This window comes from Narcine bancroftii, chromosome 1 (assembly GCF_036971445.1).
Source record: "Narcine bancroftii isolate sNarBan1 chromosome 1, sNarBan1.hap1, whole genome shotgun sequence".
Classification (NCBI taxonomy): Eukaryota; Metazoa; Chordata; class Chondrichthyes; order Torpediniformes; family Narcinidae; genus Narcine; species Narcine bancroftii.
In genome coordinates this window covers 434,646,582-434,664,066 of record NC_091469.1, presented here as the reverse complement: position 1 = coordinate 434,664,066, position 17,485 = coordinate 434,646,582, and the positions used below count along the sequence as shown (strand labels likewise).

General features: G+C 40.1%; 1 protein-coding gene across 1 annotated transcript in view; it reads left to right on the top strand.

The window, feature by feature from the left end:
- Positions 1 to 16,889, top strand: part of adam22 (ADAM metallopeptidase domain 22) — a 319,406-nt gene extending 302,517 nt beyond the window's left edge. Inside the window, exons 28-29 of the mRNA XM_069914278.1 lie at positions 11,490 to 11,613; positions 16,322 to 16,889. Of these exons, the coding sequence (XP_069770379.1) occupies positions 11,490 to 11,613; positions 16,322 to 16,342 (145 nt within the window). The 3' untranslated portion in view covers positions 16,343 to 16,889. The remainder of the gene's footprint in view (positions 1 to 11,489; positions 11,614 to 16,321) is intronic.
- The last annotated feature ends 596 nt before the right edge of the window (positions 16,890 to 17,485 follow it).

Genomic DNA, 17,485 nt, shown 5'->3' with positions numbered 1-17,485 from the left:
GGGGTCAAATGTTTTAATGTTTTAATAGTAAATTGGATGGGAGAGGCTTGGAGGGTTATGGTATGGGAGCAGGTCAGTGGGACTAGGGAGATGATGGTCAGCACAGACTAGAGGGGCCAAATGGTCTGTTTTATGTGTGTAGCATTCTATGGTTCTAATCATTTATAAATTTAGGTAACAAGATCAGATTCCCATTTAATTTTCTCTTTTTCAATAAAACAACCTAGCTTGTCCATTTTACCCTCGTACTTATTGTCCTTCATTCTTGGAATAAGTTAAGTAAATCTCTTCTTCAGCTTCTTTAAACTCTATATCTTCCCTAAATGATGTCCAGAACAGGATACTATGTTTCAGTTGTGGTGAAAGCAGTAATTTTTAAAAATTTGATCATATACTCTAAGCCTCTTTTGTACAAAGTGTAGACTTCTAAATACTTTTTAACTAGTTCCCAACATGTACATGCACTTTCAGCGTATTGTGCATTCAGCTCTACATTCCTGAGCCTTATAGAGAATTGTGCCCTCGAGTTAATGTTACCTCTCCTTGTTCATCCCATAAAAATAACTATTAAATTTCAAGATGGAGGTCTATTACTGTCATGTTTACTCTTCACAAGATTTCTGTAAGTTTTGTTATCATTTCTAAATTTTGAAATTGTATCCTGTAAACTTGTAGAATTTTACAACATGGAACAATCCCTTTGGCTCAATTCGTCCACATTGACTAATTTACCTCTCTAAACGAGTCCTATTTGACTTCATTTGATTCTAAATCCTCTCTGTCCACATACCTGGTTAGTCTTTTAGTTGTGATAACAGTACTCTCCTCTGGACCTTTCTCCCATAATTAATTCTTTATCCGCACTACATTTTGGATGGAAAAAGTTGCACCTCAGGTCCCTTTTAAATTGTTTCTCCCCCTCACCTTAAACTTTTCACTAGTTTCCCAGATGCTGTGGGGGGAAAAATGCCTCTGTCCATTTTCCTTATTTATGCCACTCTTTACAGTGTGTTATATACCTTATAGTGTGCCCTCTAGTTAGGTCACCCCTCAATCTTCTAGAATCCAAGTCTATCTAGTTGCTTCTTATTCAAGCCCTTCAGCCCAAGCAAAATCCTTGCGAATCTTCTGCACCCTTTCCAGCTTAATGACAACTTACTTACAGCACTGCTCACAATACTCCAAGTGTAGTTTCAGCAAAGTCTTGTACAGTGGATCATGTCATCCCAACTCCTTCATTCAATGCTCTGACCAATGAAGGCAAGTTTTCTGAACACTTTCTTCAATACTGTGTCTACCTGGTCACCACTTTCGGGGAACTATGTACTTGCAGTTCTCAGTCTCTCTGTTCAACCACGCTCTCCTGTGGCCCGCCATTTATTGCGTTGTTCCTGCCCTGATTTAAAATGCAGTACCTCATACTTGTTCAGATTCAATTCCATCTTTGATCCCAGTTGATCTAGATTCTGTTAAATTTTAGATAAGCTTCTTCAGTGTCAAATGTACCAGCAGTATTGGTGTAATCCACAAACTTACTGATCCTGCTTACTACTTTGTCATCCCCCAGTCATAATGTGGTGTACATGATGAACCACAGTCAACCAAGCAATGATCCTTACTACACACCACTGGTCACAGACCTCCAATCTGAAAAACACCTCTCCATTGACATTCTCTGACTCTGACCACCAAGACAATTTTTTATCCAATTTACTAGCTCAGCCTGGATCCTATGTATTCAAACCTTCTGGACCAGCCCAACGTGCAAGACATTGCCAAAGGAATTATAATGTCCATGAGAACAATGTCTACTGCCTTGCTGTCATCATCCTCTTGGCTGATTTTTTAAAAACTCAATTATATTTGTGAGACAATGTTTCCCATGCACAAAACCTTATGGTTATGTGACCTCTTGAAGAGATAATAGTGCCACCAGTATCTAGGTGTCTCCCTCCAAATCACCATCTTGACTTGTAAGTATATCCCTGTTTCCTCCTCAACATTTGGTCCAAGAAAAAAAGTCCTAAACAATATTTTCAGACTACCTATACCACAAGAACTACAGTGATTTCAAAAGACTTTCTGAAAGCTGCTGGTGAGGGTCAATAATAATGGCCACATCAGATGAATAAATAATAAAATGATAGTAGCATGGATTTGGAGTGCTACTGGTACTATGTAACTCAGTACTACCTGTCACATGGTCGGGTAAATCAGCTCCCTCACCAGGCTTGTTGAGGAAAAACCCCTCTCATAGGGTCAACGGCCATCTAGCAAACGTGTCATGAAGCGCAGAAAGGGCATCCCTTGCGTCGAAGCTTGGTCTGGCCATTCACTGCAACAGAACTTCCCCTAGCCATTTTGGACCTCACCATGTCACTAGATCTGGGAGAGGATGTTGAGAGGGTTGATCTGGAACTGTGCAACTCCTACTCACCTAAATCCATTCACACACACGCTGCTCCTTTCTCAGGAGTGGGGTATCCTCATATCACACCCCAGAAACTGACTGAAAGGAACCATCATCATCTTATGGGATGGAGAGCCAGAAGTTGAATACTTGAGACAGTGGTTAACTAGTTTTAATAATCCTCTGCCTATTGTTCTCTTAACGATACTGTAGTTAGATTCACAAAGTATATGCAACAATGTTATTTTCATTCTCTCACTGTCTGAATGGCTGAAAATCCTTCAGTGGAGCCATTAGATACTGAGCTGTTAGACTACCGGTAAAGAATCTAGGCTGATCTAACAGAGAAGTAACGATTGACACAAATAAAAGATTTATTCTGCAGTATACCCTATCCTGATTTCAAAGTGAGGTATAAACAAACTCGAGAGTATTCTGATGGAGAAGATGTACATGCACTTGGGTGGACAAGAGCTGATTGGGATCATCAATACAGTTTTGTAAGTAGGAGGACATGTTTCACAAATCTGAGATTTTTGAAGTTGTGACAAGGAAGGTTGACAAGGGCAAAGCTGTAAATGATGTATCTGTGTGTTTCAGAAAAGTATTCAATATGGTTTTGCATGGTAGAGATTGCTCTGGAATCCAAAGTGAGATAACAGAATTAATTGAAAACTGCCTTCATGGGAGAAAGAGGAGGGTGATGGTGAAAAGTTGTTTTTCGAAGCTGAGGCCTGTGACTAGGATGTGCCATAGGGTTCAGTGCTGGGCCCATTTCTATTTATCATCGATATCAATGATGTAGATGAAAACATATGGGCTGAGATAGCAAGTTTGAGGATGACACGAAGGAGTCTGGTACTTTAAAAAGTGAAGACAGTTGCCAAAGATTGCAGCATAACATAACATAACATAACAATTACAGCACGGAAACAGGCCATTAGGCCCTTCTAGTCCGCACCGAACCAAACACCCCTTTCTAGTCCCACCTCCCTGCACAATGCCCATAACCCTCCATCTTCTTCTCATCCATATACCTGTCCAACCTTTTCTTAAATAATACAATTGACTCCGCCGCCACTATTTCTCCCGGAAGATCATTCCACACGGCTACCACTCTCTGAGTAAAGGAGTTCCCCCTCATGTTACCTCTAAACCTCTGCCCCTTAATTCTTAACTCATGTCCTCTTGTTTTAATCTTTCCTCCTCTTAATGGAAATAGTCTATCCACATCCACTCTGTCTATCCCTTTCATAATCTTAAATACTTCTATCAAATCCCCTCTCAACCTTCTACGCTCCAAAGAATAAAGACCTAATCTGTCCAATCTCTCCCTATACTCTAGATGCTTAAACCCAGGTAACATTCTGGTAAACCTTCTCTGCACTCTCTCCACTCTGTTTATATCCTTCCTATAATTAGGCGATCAGAACTGCACACAAAATGTTAGAAATGTTAGTGGTTGCATTTGGGAGGACCAACATGAGGATGACCTACACAGTGAATGTAAAGGCTCTGGGGAATGTTGGAGAGCAGAAGGATCTAAGAATATTATCTTGAAAGTGGTGTCACCAGTAGATAGAGTGGTCAAAAGGGCTTTTGACACATTGCCTTTATCAGTCAGAGTATTAAGGATAGAAGTTACATGTTAGTATGTGAGGTCATGTAGATGTATAAGACATTGATGAGACCCCATTTGGAGTATTATGTTCTGTTTTGGTCATCATGCTTCAGGAAAGATATTGTCCCGATGGAGAGGGTGTAGAGATGATTTACAAGGATGTTGCCAGGTCTCCAGGGGCTGAGTTATAGGGAGAAGTGTACAAAATCATGAGAAGAATAGATCAGGTGAATGCACAGTCCTTTACTCAGAGGATATAGTTTTAAAGTGAGGGGAGAGAGATTTAACAGAATCCTGAGAGGTAATTTATTTACCCAGGGAGTGGTGAGTGTATGGAATGGGTTGCCAGAGGAGGTGGTTGAGGCAGATCCTATTGCAATGTTTAAAAAAAATAGATGTGTACATGAACACGATGGATTCAGAATGATGAGTCAAACGCAGGCAGGCAGGACAAATACAGGTCAGGGACTTTGGTCAGCATGGTCAAATTAGGCTGTTGGGCCTGGTTCCATGTTCAGTTAGTGGATTTAATGTCATTACCTTTGCTATTCTTGCTCTTCATTCCAATGAACTGAGGTGGAGTTGGGTGAGTTTAATGACGTATAAAATATTATCAAAAACACGTAAGGAATGCTTATGTATGTTTCAGAAGGACTAAAGTATAAAGGATAGAAGAGTAACATTGAAGACCGAGAAATGGAGAGAAATTATTTTCCCTGACTGGGTAGTCCAGGATAATAGATTGTTGTGCAAAAGTTAGACCCATATCTTTCAGGAGTAAAGTTAGGAAATATTTCTACACCAGAAGATAGCTAATATCTGGTACATTCTTCTGTTAAAAACAATTAGTTACAAATCACTTTTCAAATTTTAAATCTTGAGTCATGGTTGTGGGAGAAAAGTCAGGACAGTGGAGTTTGGGCGCAGATCAGCAATAATCTCATGGAATAGCAGAACAGGATTGATGGACCAAATGGCCTGCCGAACGATTTGTTTGTAATATGCTTCAGGGCTTAGTCATCCATTTAAAGAAGAGACAATAACTGGTCAATGACAGATTATTCTGTTACTTAGTCGAAGGGAGTGAATTTTATATAAGATGTCAGCAGTTTGGTGACAAGTGTGTGTGTGGTGATAGTGGCTGGGTTCAATAAGCGACCTGACCATTTGCTTGATGCGTGAAAAAATTAGTTTGATATTACCAAATCAGCACGTAGGAGGGAATCAAGAGGGAGTTGTAGATCCGTGTGGAGCAAGAGACATTAAAGCATGGAAATGCAAATGATTTGACAACCTACTTCAATGGGTGAAGAGGACTTATGTAAGCTGGTGTGGCCATCTATGTCACAGGCTGCAGCCAAGCTGAGAATTATGAGAAGATACTGATTACTCCTGTAATTTTCAAAGCTGAAAACTATTCTGATATAGTTAGGCAGACATCTAATTCTAGGACTCAAACATGGATTTTCAAGAAGATTTGTAGAGATTCAAAAAATGACCACACTTTCAAGGTCATGGGCAGAGAAAATGAAGGTGAACTTCTGATCTAAGGATTATTATTTTAAGAAATGAGGCACAATTGATAGGAGATTTGAAGGAGAGGGGGAAAGTACCTGAAGGATTTAAGGTGAGAGGGGAAAAATTTAAAAGGAAGTGGAGGGAGACTACCTTCACCTTGAGGGTGGTGGATTTATGGAATGAGTTGCCAGAGGAAGTGGTATACAAAAGGCATTTAGATGTATTTGGATAAGACAGGTATATAGGAAAGAGGTATAGAATGAGTGCAGACAAATGAGACCGCTTGATGGCCTGGATAAGGTGGGCCAAAGGATCTGTTTCTGTCCTGTGGAGGTGTTAACAGTATCAATAACATGGAACCAAATAGGAAAGTTGGATAGTAAGCAATTTAGTGAGACTAGGAAGGAGATAGATTTCATGAACCAGAGGAGCTTAGTAGGACACTTGAAGAAAATAGGAGAGAATCTAAAAAGAGTGCAAGTTCAGGGTTGGAGTAAGTTTGGTCTGGTAAAGGAGAGTGAGAGAGCCAATTGTCAGATTGAAGTCACTCTCCAATTTACCTTTCAACCCAGTGCTTTCTAATCTTTTTTGGTTCCTAGTTGAACAATACCTACAATTTTAAAAAATTGTCTTTTTTTTTGTAGGCTTCCCCTTTCCTTATAAATTCCTTCAGCTATTTAACCAATACTGACTGGCCTTCTTTGCATTCCTGAATTAAGCACCTGAGTCAGCTTGGGCTCTGGGATTCTCTCTAAAGCATTCTGGCATGCTACAAAATCACAGTAGGGTGCAAAAATGTTAGAGTTGTTGTAGAGGAGGATGATAACTTTCCAAATATGGACTGGGTGTAAGGGACTTAGATGGGATAGAATCCATGGAATGCAGGAGCATTTTTAAAATCTGTATTAAATAATATAAGGCAGAGTCGAACAAAGGTGGATTAGAAACAGTTGTTCTAAGGAAAAACAACAGCCAATAAAATAGAAAGTGTTCAAAGGCAAGTTAGTAAGAGCTCAGAGTCAGTGTTGCTGTAAGAGTAAGAAACAAAGATTAGGGAATCTTTATTACAAAGCAAATTGAAGGTTTAATGGTAGGAAATGTGTATCAGGTACGGGAGTGAGTCCTTTGAAGTTTGTCAGGAATGTAAGACAAAAAGAGTCATAAAATGGCCTTGTCAAGCAGGATGAAGGAAAATCCCAAACAATTTTTATGTATAGAAGAAGCAAAGGAATAGCTAAGGCAAGAGTAGGTTAATTGAAGGATCAAACATTTTGTTTGGAGCTAGCATTCACCAGGGAGATGAATGTGGAAGGTGGAGAGGTAGGGGAGGGTTATGATTATATTTTGGAACATGTCAGTGTTAGGAGGAGGAAGTATTAGAGATATGGATATACATGAAGGTGGATAAATCATCGCCGGATGGGGTCAATCCTCAGATGCTATGGGAAGCAAGGTAGGAGATTGCTGGGACTCTCACGGAGTTTTTTCAACTTTGTTACACTGGAGTGAGGTACCAGAAGGCTGGAGGAGATTGAATGTCTTTCCTTATTCAAAAAGGGCAGTAAGGTTAAACTAGGATAAGTTGGTGAGTCTTGCAACAATAGTAGGGGACCTATTTTTTTTTTTAAATTCAAAGCAACAGAATTTATGTAAACTTGGAAAGGTAAAAAGGAATCAATATAGTTTTGAACAGGAGAAATCCTTTCTCACATCTGATTTCAGTATCCTGAGGAATTAAGGTTAGAAAATTGATAACAGCGGTGTGGTCGACATGGTTTGCATGGAACTTAGCGAGGCTTTTGATAAAGTGCCATACAGTAGGCTGGTCCAGAAGATTAAGTCACATGGGATTGAAGGTTTGTTGGAAAACTGAATCCAAATTTGGCTTGGTGATAGGAGGCAGAAGGAAATCATTGAGGAATGTTCTTCTGACTGGAAGTTTGAAACCAATCGTGCACTGCAGGGATTGGTGCTGGAACCAATGATGTTTGTCATGTACATAAATAATTTGGATGAGAATAGGTAGACAAATTAACAAGGTTTCTATCAATGCAAAGATTGGTGGAATAGCACATAGCAAAGAAATTGTGAAAGAATGCAAAGAGACACCATCAGTTGGAAATGAAAATGAGTTTATTGTCATATATGTTGGATCATGAAAAAATCTTTTGGTATGTTGACCTTCATAAATCAGGGGAGTAAGAACAGGAGTTGGAATGTCATGTTGAAGTTGTATAAGGCATGGGTAAGGCCAAATTTGTAATATTGTGTACAGTTTTGGTTGCCAAATTATAGGAAGGATATTAACAAAATGGAGAGAGAGAGAGGGAGAGAGAGAGAGAGCAGAGAAGATTTTCAAGAATATTGCTTGGGTTTCAGGGTTTGTGTTACAGGGAAAGGTTAAACAGGCTAGGACTTTATTCCCTGGAGTGCAGAAGATGGAGGGGTGATTTGATAAAGGTATTTAAAATTATGAGGGGAACAGATAGAGTAAATGTGGATAGGCTTTCCCCATTGAGCATGAGGGAGATTCAAACAAGAGGACATGGATTGAGATTGAAGGGGGAAGAGTTTAGGGGAAACATGAGGGAGAACTTCTTCACTCAGAGGGTGGTGGGAATGTGGAATGAGCTTCCAGCCAAAGTGGTAGATGCAGGCTCCATTTTAATATTTAAAGCAAGGTTGGATCGGTATCTGGACAAGAGAGGTATGGAGAGTTATGGGTTGGATGCGGGTCAGTGGGACTAGGTGGGGGAAGGTGTTCAGCATGGACTAGAAAGGCCAAACTGGCCTGTTTCTGTGCTGTAATTGTTATGTGGTTATATGTACATATACATCAAAATTCTTCATGCTGCAGCCAAACAGGTATCTTGTAAAAAAAAATTATCAACAGCAATAGTTGAATTAAAAGAATAATAAATCCAAAAAATAAATGTATAATGAATATTCACAGTTATCTTAGTGCAAACAAAAGTGACTGCAATAGTACAGACAGCAGTTTTGTGCTGTTGGAGCAGTCTGTGATGAGTGTAACAAGGGGAGGTTCAAAAGCCTGATAGCTGTTGGAAGGAAACTGTTCTTGAACCTAGAGGTGCTGGTTTTCAGGCTGCACATTCTGTCCAAAGGTAACAGTAGGCCTTTTCAAATTGCCTTGTAAAATTGGGTTAACTGGGCAATTTACTCAGTTAAAGTCCCTGGGATTAGACTATTTGAAAGGACCAAACTGGGCAAGCCTAGTCAAAATCCACCTGGGTCCCAGACTTACCTAAGGTCAGGGAACCTAGTAAAACTTATCGGGGCATCCTCCTCTGCTGATTTAATCGGGCAAATGGCTCACCTGGTTAATCTGGTGACGTCAGTGCTTGCGTGCGTGCATTACAGGAACTCTTGGCTAGCTCAATGCAGGATCAATGGCTGTCTTCCTTACCCATAATCCCGCACACTGCTGGAACTGCTCTGGTGCTGGCAGAGTGGTTCCAATGGCATGGGGGATTATGGGTAAGGAAGACAGCCATTGCTCCCGCTTTGAGCCGTCGTCGCAAACCAGAGCAGCTCATCATGGCAGCGGCACTTCGCAGCAGCACCCCTTTCCCACCATTTGTGGAAGTACTCCTCCCCCGTTCACAGCAGAACCGGACCCCCTCATATTTTTGGGGTGGCTTTCATGCCTGATTGGGGTTTTAATTATTTGGGCATCTGGTAACACTGCTCAGCAGCCCTGTACCCCTGCTGCCAAATATGGAGTTAGATGGGAGGAGTTAGGAGGGGGGGTGGCGATGGACAGATGGACGGTGAGGTGTTTAGGAGAACTTTAAACAGAAAGGGAACTTTAAACAGAAAGGGAACAGAAACTTTAAACAAAAAGGGAAAAGAAAGAACAAAGGGAACAGGATATTCCCTGAGGGGCTAGCTGTGAGTTCATAACACCACAAATGACATCATCGCAGGGCATCCCCCTTAAATTGCCAGGTTATTGATTAGGCAAGTAGGTTAAGTTGCTGTTTGAAAGGAGGGGGAGTTACCAACTACCCAGAAATCTCACCTGGGTCCTCAGAGGGCTACCAGGCTATCTATTTTGTGACCAAGTTGAAGGATGTCCTTTAAGATGTTGGTTGCCTTCTTGAGACATTGCCTCGTATAAGTGTCTTCAATGGACAGGAGATTGGGCAGAGCAGTGGCAGATGGGATGCATTTTTAAATGTCAAATACGAGCTAAATATATATGCGTTCATGCGTGCGCACACACGCGCACTTGAGCACGTATGCAGCAGGGACCTCAGGAGTATTGATGTTCAGAGTGGCTTTGGGGTGCAAATTCATAGCTTTCTGAAAATGGCAACACAGGCAGATGAAGGTAGTGAAGAAGTCATATTGCATGCTTGCCTCTAGTGGTTGAGTCAACATCATGTTGCAATTATACAAATTATTGGTCAAGGTTCACTTGGAGTAATCTCCATGGTTCTGTTTGCAACACTACAGGCAGGATATGGTGGTGTTAGAAAGCATGCAGGAAAGATTCACCAGGAATGGAGCTTTGAGTTATAAAGAGAGATTTTTCTGGAATGAAGGGAGCCAAGGAGTGACGTTATAGAAATTTATGAAATATGAGTTGGTCATTCTCATTTCCCTAGGATGGATGGAACTGTTTAAGCTGAGAAGGAAGGTGGTGGGTGTGGTGGTGGGGGAGGGGGGGGGGGGGGGGGGTGGGGGGAGGGGGTTGGGAGAAATTTAACTAAGGTTGGAGGGCAAATTTTTCACACATAGGGAGGTGATTATATGGAGCAAGGAAATAATGTTTGAAAAACATTTGCACAAGTACTTGTTGAGAAAAGGAATAGAAGGATATGGGCCTAATATGGGCAAATAGTATTAGGATAGGTAAGCATTATGATCAGTATGGACAAATTGGGCTAGAGATCCCATTTCTATGCTGTGCCAGTCTATGACTCTATGTCCACTTATCTCTCTTTCCTCTGCACAAACTCATTGGCATTTAATAAACAACAGTTTAAATTAGTTAGTAAGAAGTTATCTTGCTGTTTGGAACTTTCATACTATTTCCCAGTTTTTAATCTCTGGATAGGTTCAGGTTAAATAGTTTTCAAGCAATTAATCATCAAGCTTTATGCTTCCAAAACTGTTGCTTTGTAGCTTTATTGTATATTTTCTTTTGCATCGACTCCATTGCCTTGCCTTGCCTGCAGTGATTGTGTCATGAATGTTTGCTGCTTGCTTGACTTACTTTCCAGTTGGCAAAATCTCATTTGAAGTTTACTAATAACAGGTTGGCCTTTGCTAGTTGCATGTAAGCACAATGATTTTGTTTCCCCCCCCCCCCCCCCACCCTTCAACCTCCACCCCAACCCTCAAGGACAAATGTAATACCTGATATGAATATAAAATGTTTAGCGATCAGCCTGAACTATGATGTACCAGCCTGGTCTGTTAATACAACAATTTTTTTTCTCTCAATCCCCATGAAGCCCTTGAGGCTTGAAGGTAGTTTACTCTCAAGCCTCAACCAATTGGAATATGACTGGCCTAGTCAGAAGTATGAAACCGTCTTGACAACTCACCCTCCTTATGGGATACATTTTGCCTCCATTTGATAATCCCCTCATAGGCCAACAAAAATGAAAAACTCTTTGAGATAAATTAGTAGCCTAAACTACATCCTCTACATCATAGGATAGCACCAATGCATATGGGTAACACAAAGAGTTGTGTCACCATGTTGTTTTGGAATTTTACAATTTATTTTAATCACTGCTTAATCTCAAGTTATAAAGTAAATAAAAGTGCCCCACTGCAAATTATTTCCAGACAATGCACTGGATGTCTTTAACTAAACCATACCAGCACTGATACAGATTTAGTACTCTGGCTGTCCATTCATTGAAGATGCCATAGGCTTTCTTGACTTTTGATTTTTCTTCATAGGACATTGTCTCCATCTAAGTCACATTCCTCATCCAATGGATCAATTGCTTCTAGTAGGAAGTGCCCATACCCAATGCCACCTCTTCCTGATGAGGATGGAAAGGCAAGGCGGCAAAGTGCACGGGTGAGTACATTTGAAGAGGTGTAAGAATTCAATTTGATTTAGATCCAAATAGTTTTCAATGGTGTCCAATTGAGATCCAATAATAATTTAGTTAAACAAGAAAATCTGTAGATACTGGGGCCAAGTGCCTGAGTGGATTTACATATAATTTAGTTAAACAAGAAAATCTGTAGATACTGGGGCCAAGTGCCTGAGTGGATTTTACATATAATTTAGTTAAACAAGAAAATCTGTAGATACTGGGGCCAAGTGCCTGAGTGGATTTTACATATAATTTAGTTAAACAAGAAAATCTGTAGATACTGGGGCCAAGTGCCTGAGTGGATTTTACATATAATTTAGTTAAACAAGAAAATCTGTAGATACTGGGGCCAAGTGCCTGAGTGGATTTTACATATAATTTAGTTAAACAAGAAAATCTGTAGATACTGGGGCCAAGTGCCTGAGTGGATTTTACATATAATTTAGTTAAACAAGAAAATCTGTAGATACTAGGGCCAAGTGCCTGAGTGGATTTTACATCCTATGGATGCTGCATGTCTTGCTGAGTTTCTCCAGCACTTCTGTGTATTCCAATAATAATTTAGTCTCTAGGGTAGCACCAATTTTTGACCTACATTTGCTATTGAGCAACATCTCATTGCTTAAATGTGTTTGAATACCAATATTATGCATAGGTAGTCCTGGAAAGAGTAAGCATGCCATTTTTGATCTGATGCTGAGAGTTTATTGTCATCTACATCTATAAATATAATGTGCAGAAAAACCAAACTTCTTTCTTGTTGCAGCCACACAAGTACATAAGATACATCAACAACAATAGTATAAATTAAATTACCACAATATGCTGAGACATAAAAAAATACTATCAAATAATTTCCTTTTACAAAATATTTGTTATATAATTAGGATGGCACAGTCTGACCTCCAGTAGATTATGTATGTTCACCCTGGGACCGTGTGTGTTTCCCTGAGGTGCTCTAGTTTTGCTACAGGTGTGTTGGTTGATACTTGGCAGCACTAAATTATCCGTAATATGAGTGATTGCCCTTTATTTTCACAACTGCTCACCTACCAATGCAATGAGGTTACAGGGAAATAAATCACATTTTATTGGGAATATTCTGAGACCCAGCATAAACAATGGGCTGAATGTTCAAACACTACAGCTCAGAAAACAAGGCATTCAGCCCTTTTAGTCCATGCCAAAACATCATTCCTCTCGTCCCACTGATCTGCACCCATTCCATAACCCTCCAGACCATTCCCATTCAGGTATCTATCCAATTTATTCTTAAAACTTAAGAGTGAGCCCGTATTTACCATGTAAGATGGCAGCTTTATCCACACTCTCTCCACTTTGATGAAGAAGTTCCCCCAAATGTTTCTCCTAAAGCTTTCCCCTTTCCCCTTTAACCCATGTCCTCTTTTATCTATCTTTCATAATCTAAGGGGAAAGAGCCTACTTGCATTTAATCTGTCTATGCCTCTCATAATTTTGCAAACCTCTATCAAATCTCCCCTCATTCTTCTATTCTCCAAGGAATAAAGTCCTAACCTGTTTAATCTTCCCCTACAATTTAACTCCTGAAGACCCAGCAACATTGTAGTAAATCTACTCTGCATTGAAATAAATACACCTGAGAACATATCTATCACGTACAAACCTTTGATTTCTGTCTATACATGCAGTCCTCACATGACCATTATCCTCTTCCACCTCACCATCTGCTCTAACACTCTGGTTCCCATCCTCCTGTTAATGTAATTTAATGCCCCCCCACCCCCCCCCCCCGAAGCAGCACTAGCAAGGATGTTAGTCCCCCTCCAGTTCAGCTGCAAACTGTCCCATTGGAACAGGTCCCCCCTTCCCTGGATCGGAGCCCAATTGTCCAGAAACACGAGGCCCTCCCTCCTGCACTATCTCAATAGCCACGATTTGAGCTGCATTAACTTCCTGTTTCTAGCCTCACTAGCATGTAGCATGGACAGCAATCCTGAGATCACAACCCTGGAGTTCCTGTCCTTCAAGTTTGCACCTAACTCCCTAAACTCTCTTTGCAGGACCTCCTCATCCTTCCTACCCACATCATTGGTCCCTACATGGACCATGACATTTGGCTGCTCACCCTCCCTCCTGAGAATACCGAGAACTCGATCCAAGATACCGCAGACCCTGGCACCAGGGAGGCAACAGACCATCCAGGATCTCTCCCACAGAACCTCTTATCTGTCCCCCTAACTATCGAATCCCCTATCACTACTGCTCTCTTCCTCTTCTTCCTCCTTCTCTTCTGAGTTGAGGGTCCAGTCTCGGTTCCAGAGTTGTGAACACTACAGCTTGTCCTTGGTAGGTCGTCCCCACCAACAGTATCCCAAATGGTATACTTATTGTTGATGGGAATGGTCACATCCCCATACAGATGCGCTGTATCTTCAAAAATAATTTATTTTCAAATTCTGCCTTGCAACATCCAATGTATAAAAAAGACTAGAGATAAAAGATGGAAAAAAATTAACTGCCTGATAAAATATTTCATCTTACCAGAATGTGTTTAGTTTAACATCGACCTCTACAACATAGTACAAACCCTTTGGCCCACAATATTGTGCTGACCTAATAACCTACTCTAGCTAGAATTTCCCTATTGCATAATCCTCCATATTTCTTAGTTGCATGTACCTAATAGTCTCTTAAAATATCATATTGTACCTGCCTCCACCATCGTTGACGGCAACACATTCCATGCACCCACCATTTTATGTATCAAAAACATGCCCTTAGATTCCCGCCTGTACTTGCTCCCAAGCAGCTTTAAACTATGCCTCTGGCATTGGCTATTTCAGCCCTAGAAAAAAGCCTCTCGCCATGTACATGATCAATCTCCCTCATCATCTTGTACACCTCTATTAGGTCACCCCTCATTCTCCATCACTCCAAGGAGAAAAGATCAAGTTCACTCAATCTATCCTAATAAGGCATGCTCTCCATTCCAGGCAACATCCTTGTAAATCTCCTCTACACCCTCTCTATATCATCCACATTTCTCCTGTAATATTATGAACAGAACTGAACACAATATTTCAAGTGGAGTCTAACTGATGTATATGTGCAACATTACCTCATGGTTTTTTTAACCCAATCCAACAGTTAAAATCAATTAAATCAGTTCAGCAGCTTTGACTGTCTTTTGGACATGGACACCAAGATCTCTCCTTTCATCCACACTGCCTTCTTATTTGACCGACCAAAGTGAACCACTTCGCTCATTTTTTTGGATTATACTCCATCTGCCACTTCTCAGCCCAGCTCTGCATCCTATCAATGTCCCTTTGCAACCCTCCACAACACCACCCACTTCTGCATCATCTGCAAAACTGCTAAGCCACCCTTTCACTTCCTCATCCAGGTCATTTATAAACATCACAAACAGGAGGGCTCTTGAATTCAAACACTGTGGAATACCACTGGTCACTGACCTCCATGCAGAATGCGAAGCATCTACAACCACCCTCTGCCTTCACTGGACAAGTTAATGCAATATCCACAAAGCAAGGTCTCCTTAGATTCGATGACTCCTTATTAAGTAGCTACATTTTATCAATAGTATAAGATTACAAAAGTATAAAATATGTATATTAAGGAAACCAAAGCTATCTTCATTTGTTTGCTATTGATTAATGATACATGTGTAGTATTAAGCCATGTCACTTAAATCACCACTCTGCTTGTCTCTGAAGTGTAATTGTTCTTGCAGAACTACTTATGCATTGCCAATGCTGGAAGGATAGATGATAGTTCAAAGATCAAATTAATTTTATAACAACATTGCTAAAGTTTCAATTTTAAAGGGTTATATTGTACCTCTGTGGACATTTATTTTGCAATATATTAACAAAAATTGATTTTACTCAAAATATAAAACAGAATGTTAAATCAATGATCTTATTATCAAGGTTGCTAAAAGTAACTGTGTGGTGGTACACATATATGTAACGACGAACTGGCTCCGCTTGTTACGTGCAATTAGCGGAGCAGCCACAGCAAAGATGGTGTCGCGGGTCCTTCTCTTCTGGTACAGACTGGAAGTATGCATACGCTCTTACATCAACATGACGTGAGTTCCAGTACGAGCTCACAGCCTGCTGTCTCAATTCATCTTGCTGTGCTCACGCACACACTACCCCAACTTCATATTTTTGATTTTAAAAGATGAAGCATTGTTGAGTGGTTCTCAACCTTTTTCTTTCCATGCACATACCACTTGAAGTAATCTCTATGCCGTAGGTGCTCTGTGATTAGTAAGGGATTATTTAAGGTGAAATAATTGTGGAAAGAAAAAGGTTGAAAACCACTATTTTAATCATACCTAATTGACCCGTTATGTGCATGGTTTCATAACTCGAAAGGAAATGGGCCAATGGCAATTTTTCTTTAGCAAAATATTTCAGTAACAATTGGGTCTAGAACAGTGATTCTCAACCTTCCCTTTCCACCCACCTACCACGTTAAGGAATCCCGTACTAATCACAGAGCACTGATGGCATTGGGATTACTTGAAGTGGTAGGTGAGTGGAAAGAAAAAGGTTGAGAACCACTGGCCATTCAGAGAATATATTTTGGTTAAGTAGGAGTTATTTCTTTTTGAAAAAGTGAATAGTTTCTAGTTCATTTATAAACCTATGTTCTTGTTTTCTTTTTCCACAGCTCTGGGAGACTTCCATTTAAGTTGTTATTCAATGGATCTGAGCTCTAAAGATTTACTTTCAATTTTATAGAAGGCAGCCTTATCATGATGTATTTTAATTAATGAATCAATGAAGCATCAGTGAGGATTTTGGAAGAAGGAGCCTAAAATGCCAACTCTTTCTGCTAACTTCAAAGACTAAGAATTCTAAATATAAAATAATAAATAAACTTTGACTCATCATTAATAAAACGATGTTGTATGAAGAGTCCGCGTTCTTGTGTAAAATAATGCACTGAAAAAATGATCTGGGAACAGGAACTCATTCTGGAAAAAAAGACAATAAAATTGCCTGTCTTATATTTACATATTTTCTGGTGCTCAGACTCGTGGAAGAACATTGAGAGCCCCTTTTTCAACAAGGCTCAGTTGAAAGCTCCTGGGCACACATCCACTGCAATGAAGAATACTACGCGCATGGATCCCATTTGAGACCAGTTCTTATATTCAGTAAAAAAAAATGTTCTTGCCTAGACATGTTTTATTTCCAAAAATTATGTTGGATTGAGTGGATAACAAGAAAAATAATTGTATTTGTAAGGGTTATTGTGTTAAAGAAATGGAATATTCAAATGAAGATCAAAATCTTATATTTGATACTTGCAGATGCTTGCTCAGAAAGTGTTTTGTAAATATGTACAGTTTTTTTGCCCATGTTATCTGATGACATCAGGCAATGGTCACTTGCCCTATTAATCAAAACATGGTTATGTTGGACTTAACCTTACAGTGATAGATTTGGTGTTTTTATGCATATAATTTGAATTTCCATTACACCAGAGATGGAGAAGCAAGCAGATAACTTAGTGAATTAAAAAAAGAAAATGCTGGAGATACTTTCCAGACCAGAAAGCATCTATGAAGAAAGAAACAAGGCTATCATTTTAGGTAGGTGACCATTTATCAGCTTTGGGAAAGTGAGAAAATAGTGTGTTAAGGGGAGAGAGAAAAAAAACGTCTCCAACTTATTGCACACCTTTCCTTTGTTTCTTTTTCCCCACCACCCCTCTTCCTCTGCTATAGATTTTCCCAGGTCTGATGAAGAGTCATGAGCCTGAAACAATAAATGCCTCTCTTACTACAGATGCCAGCTTATCTGCTCAGTGCATCCCTCAGTTCTCTGC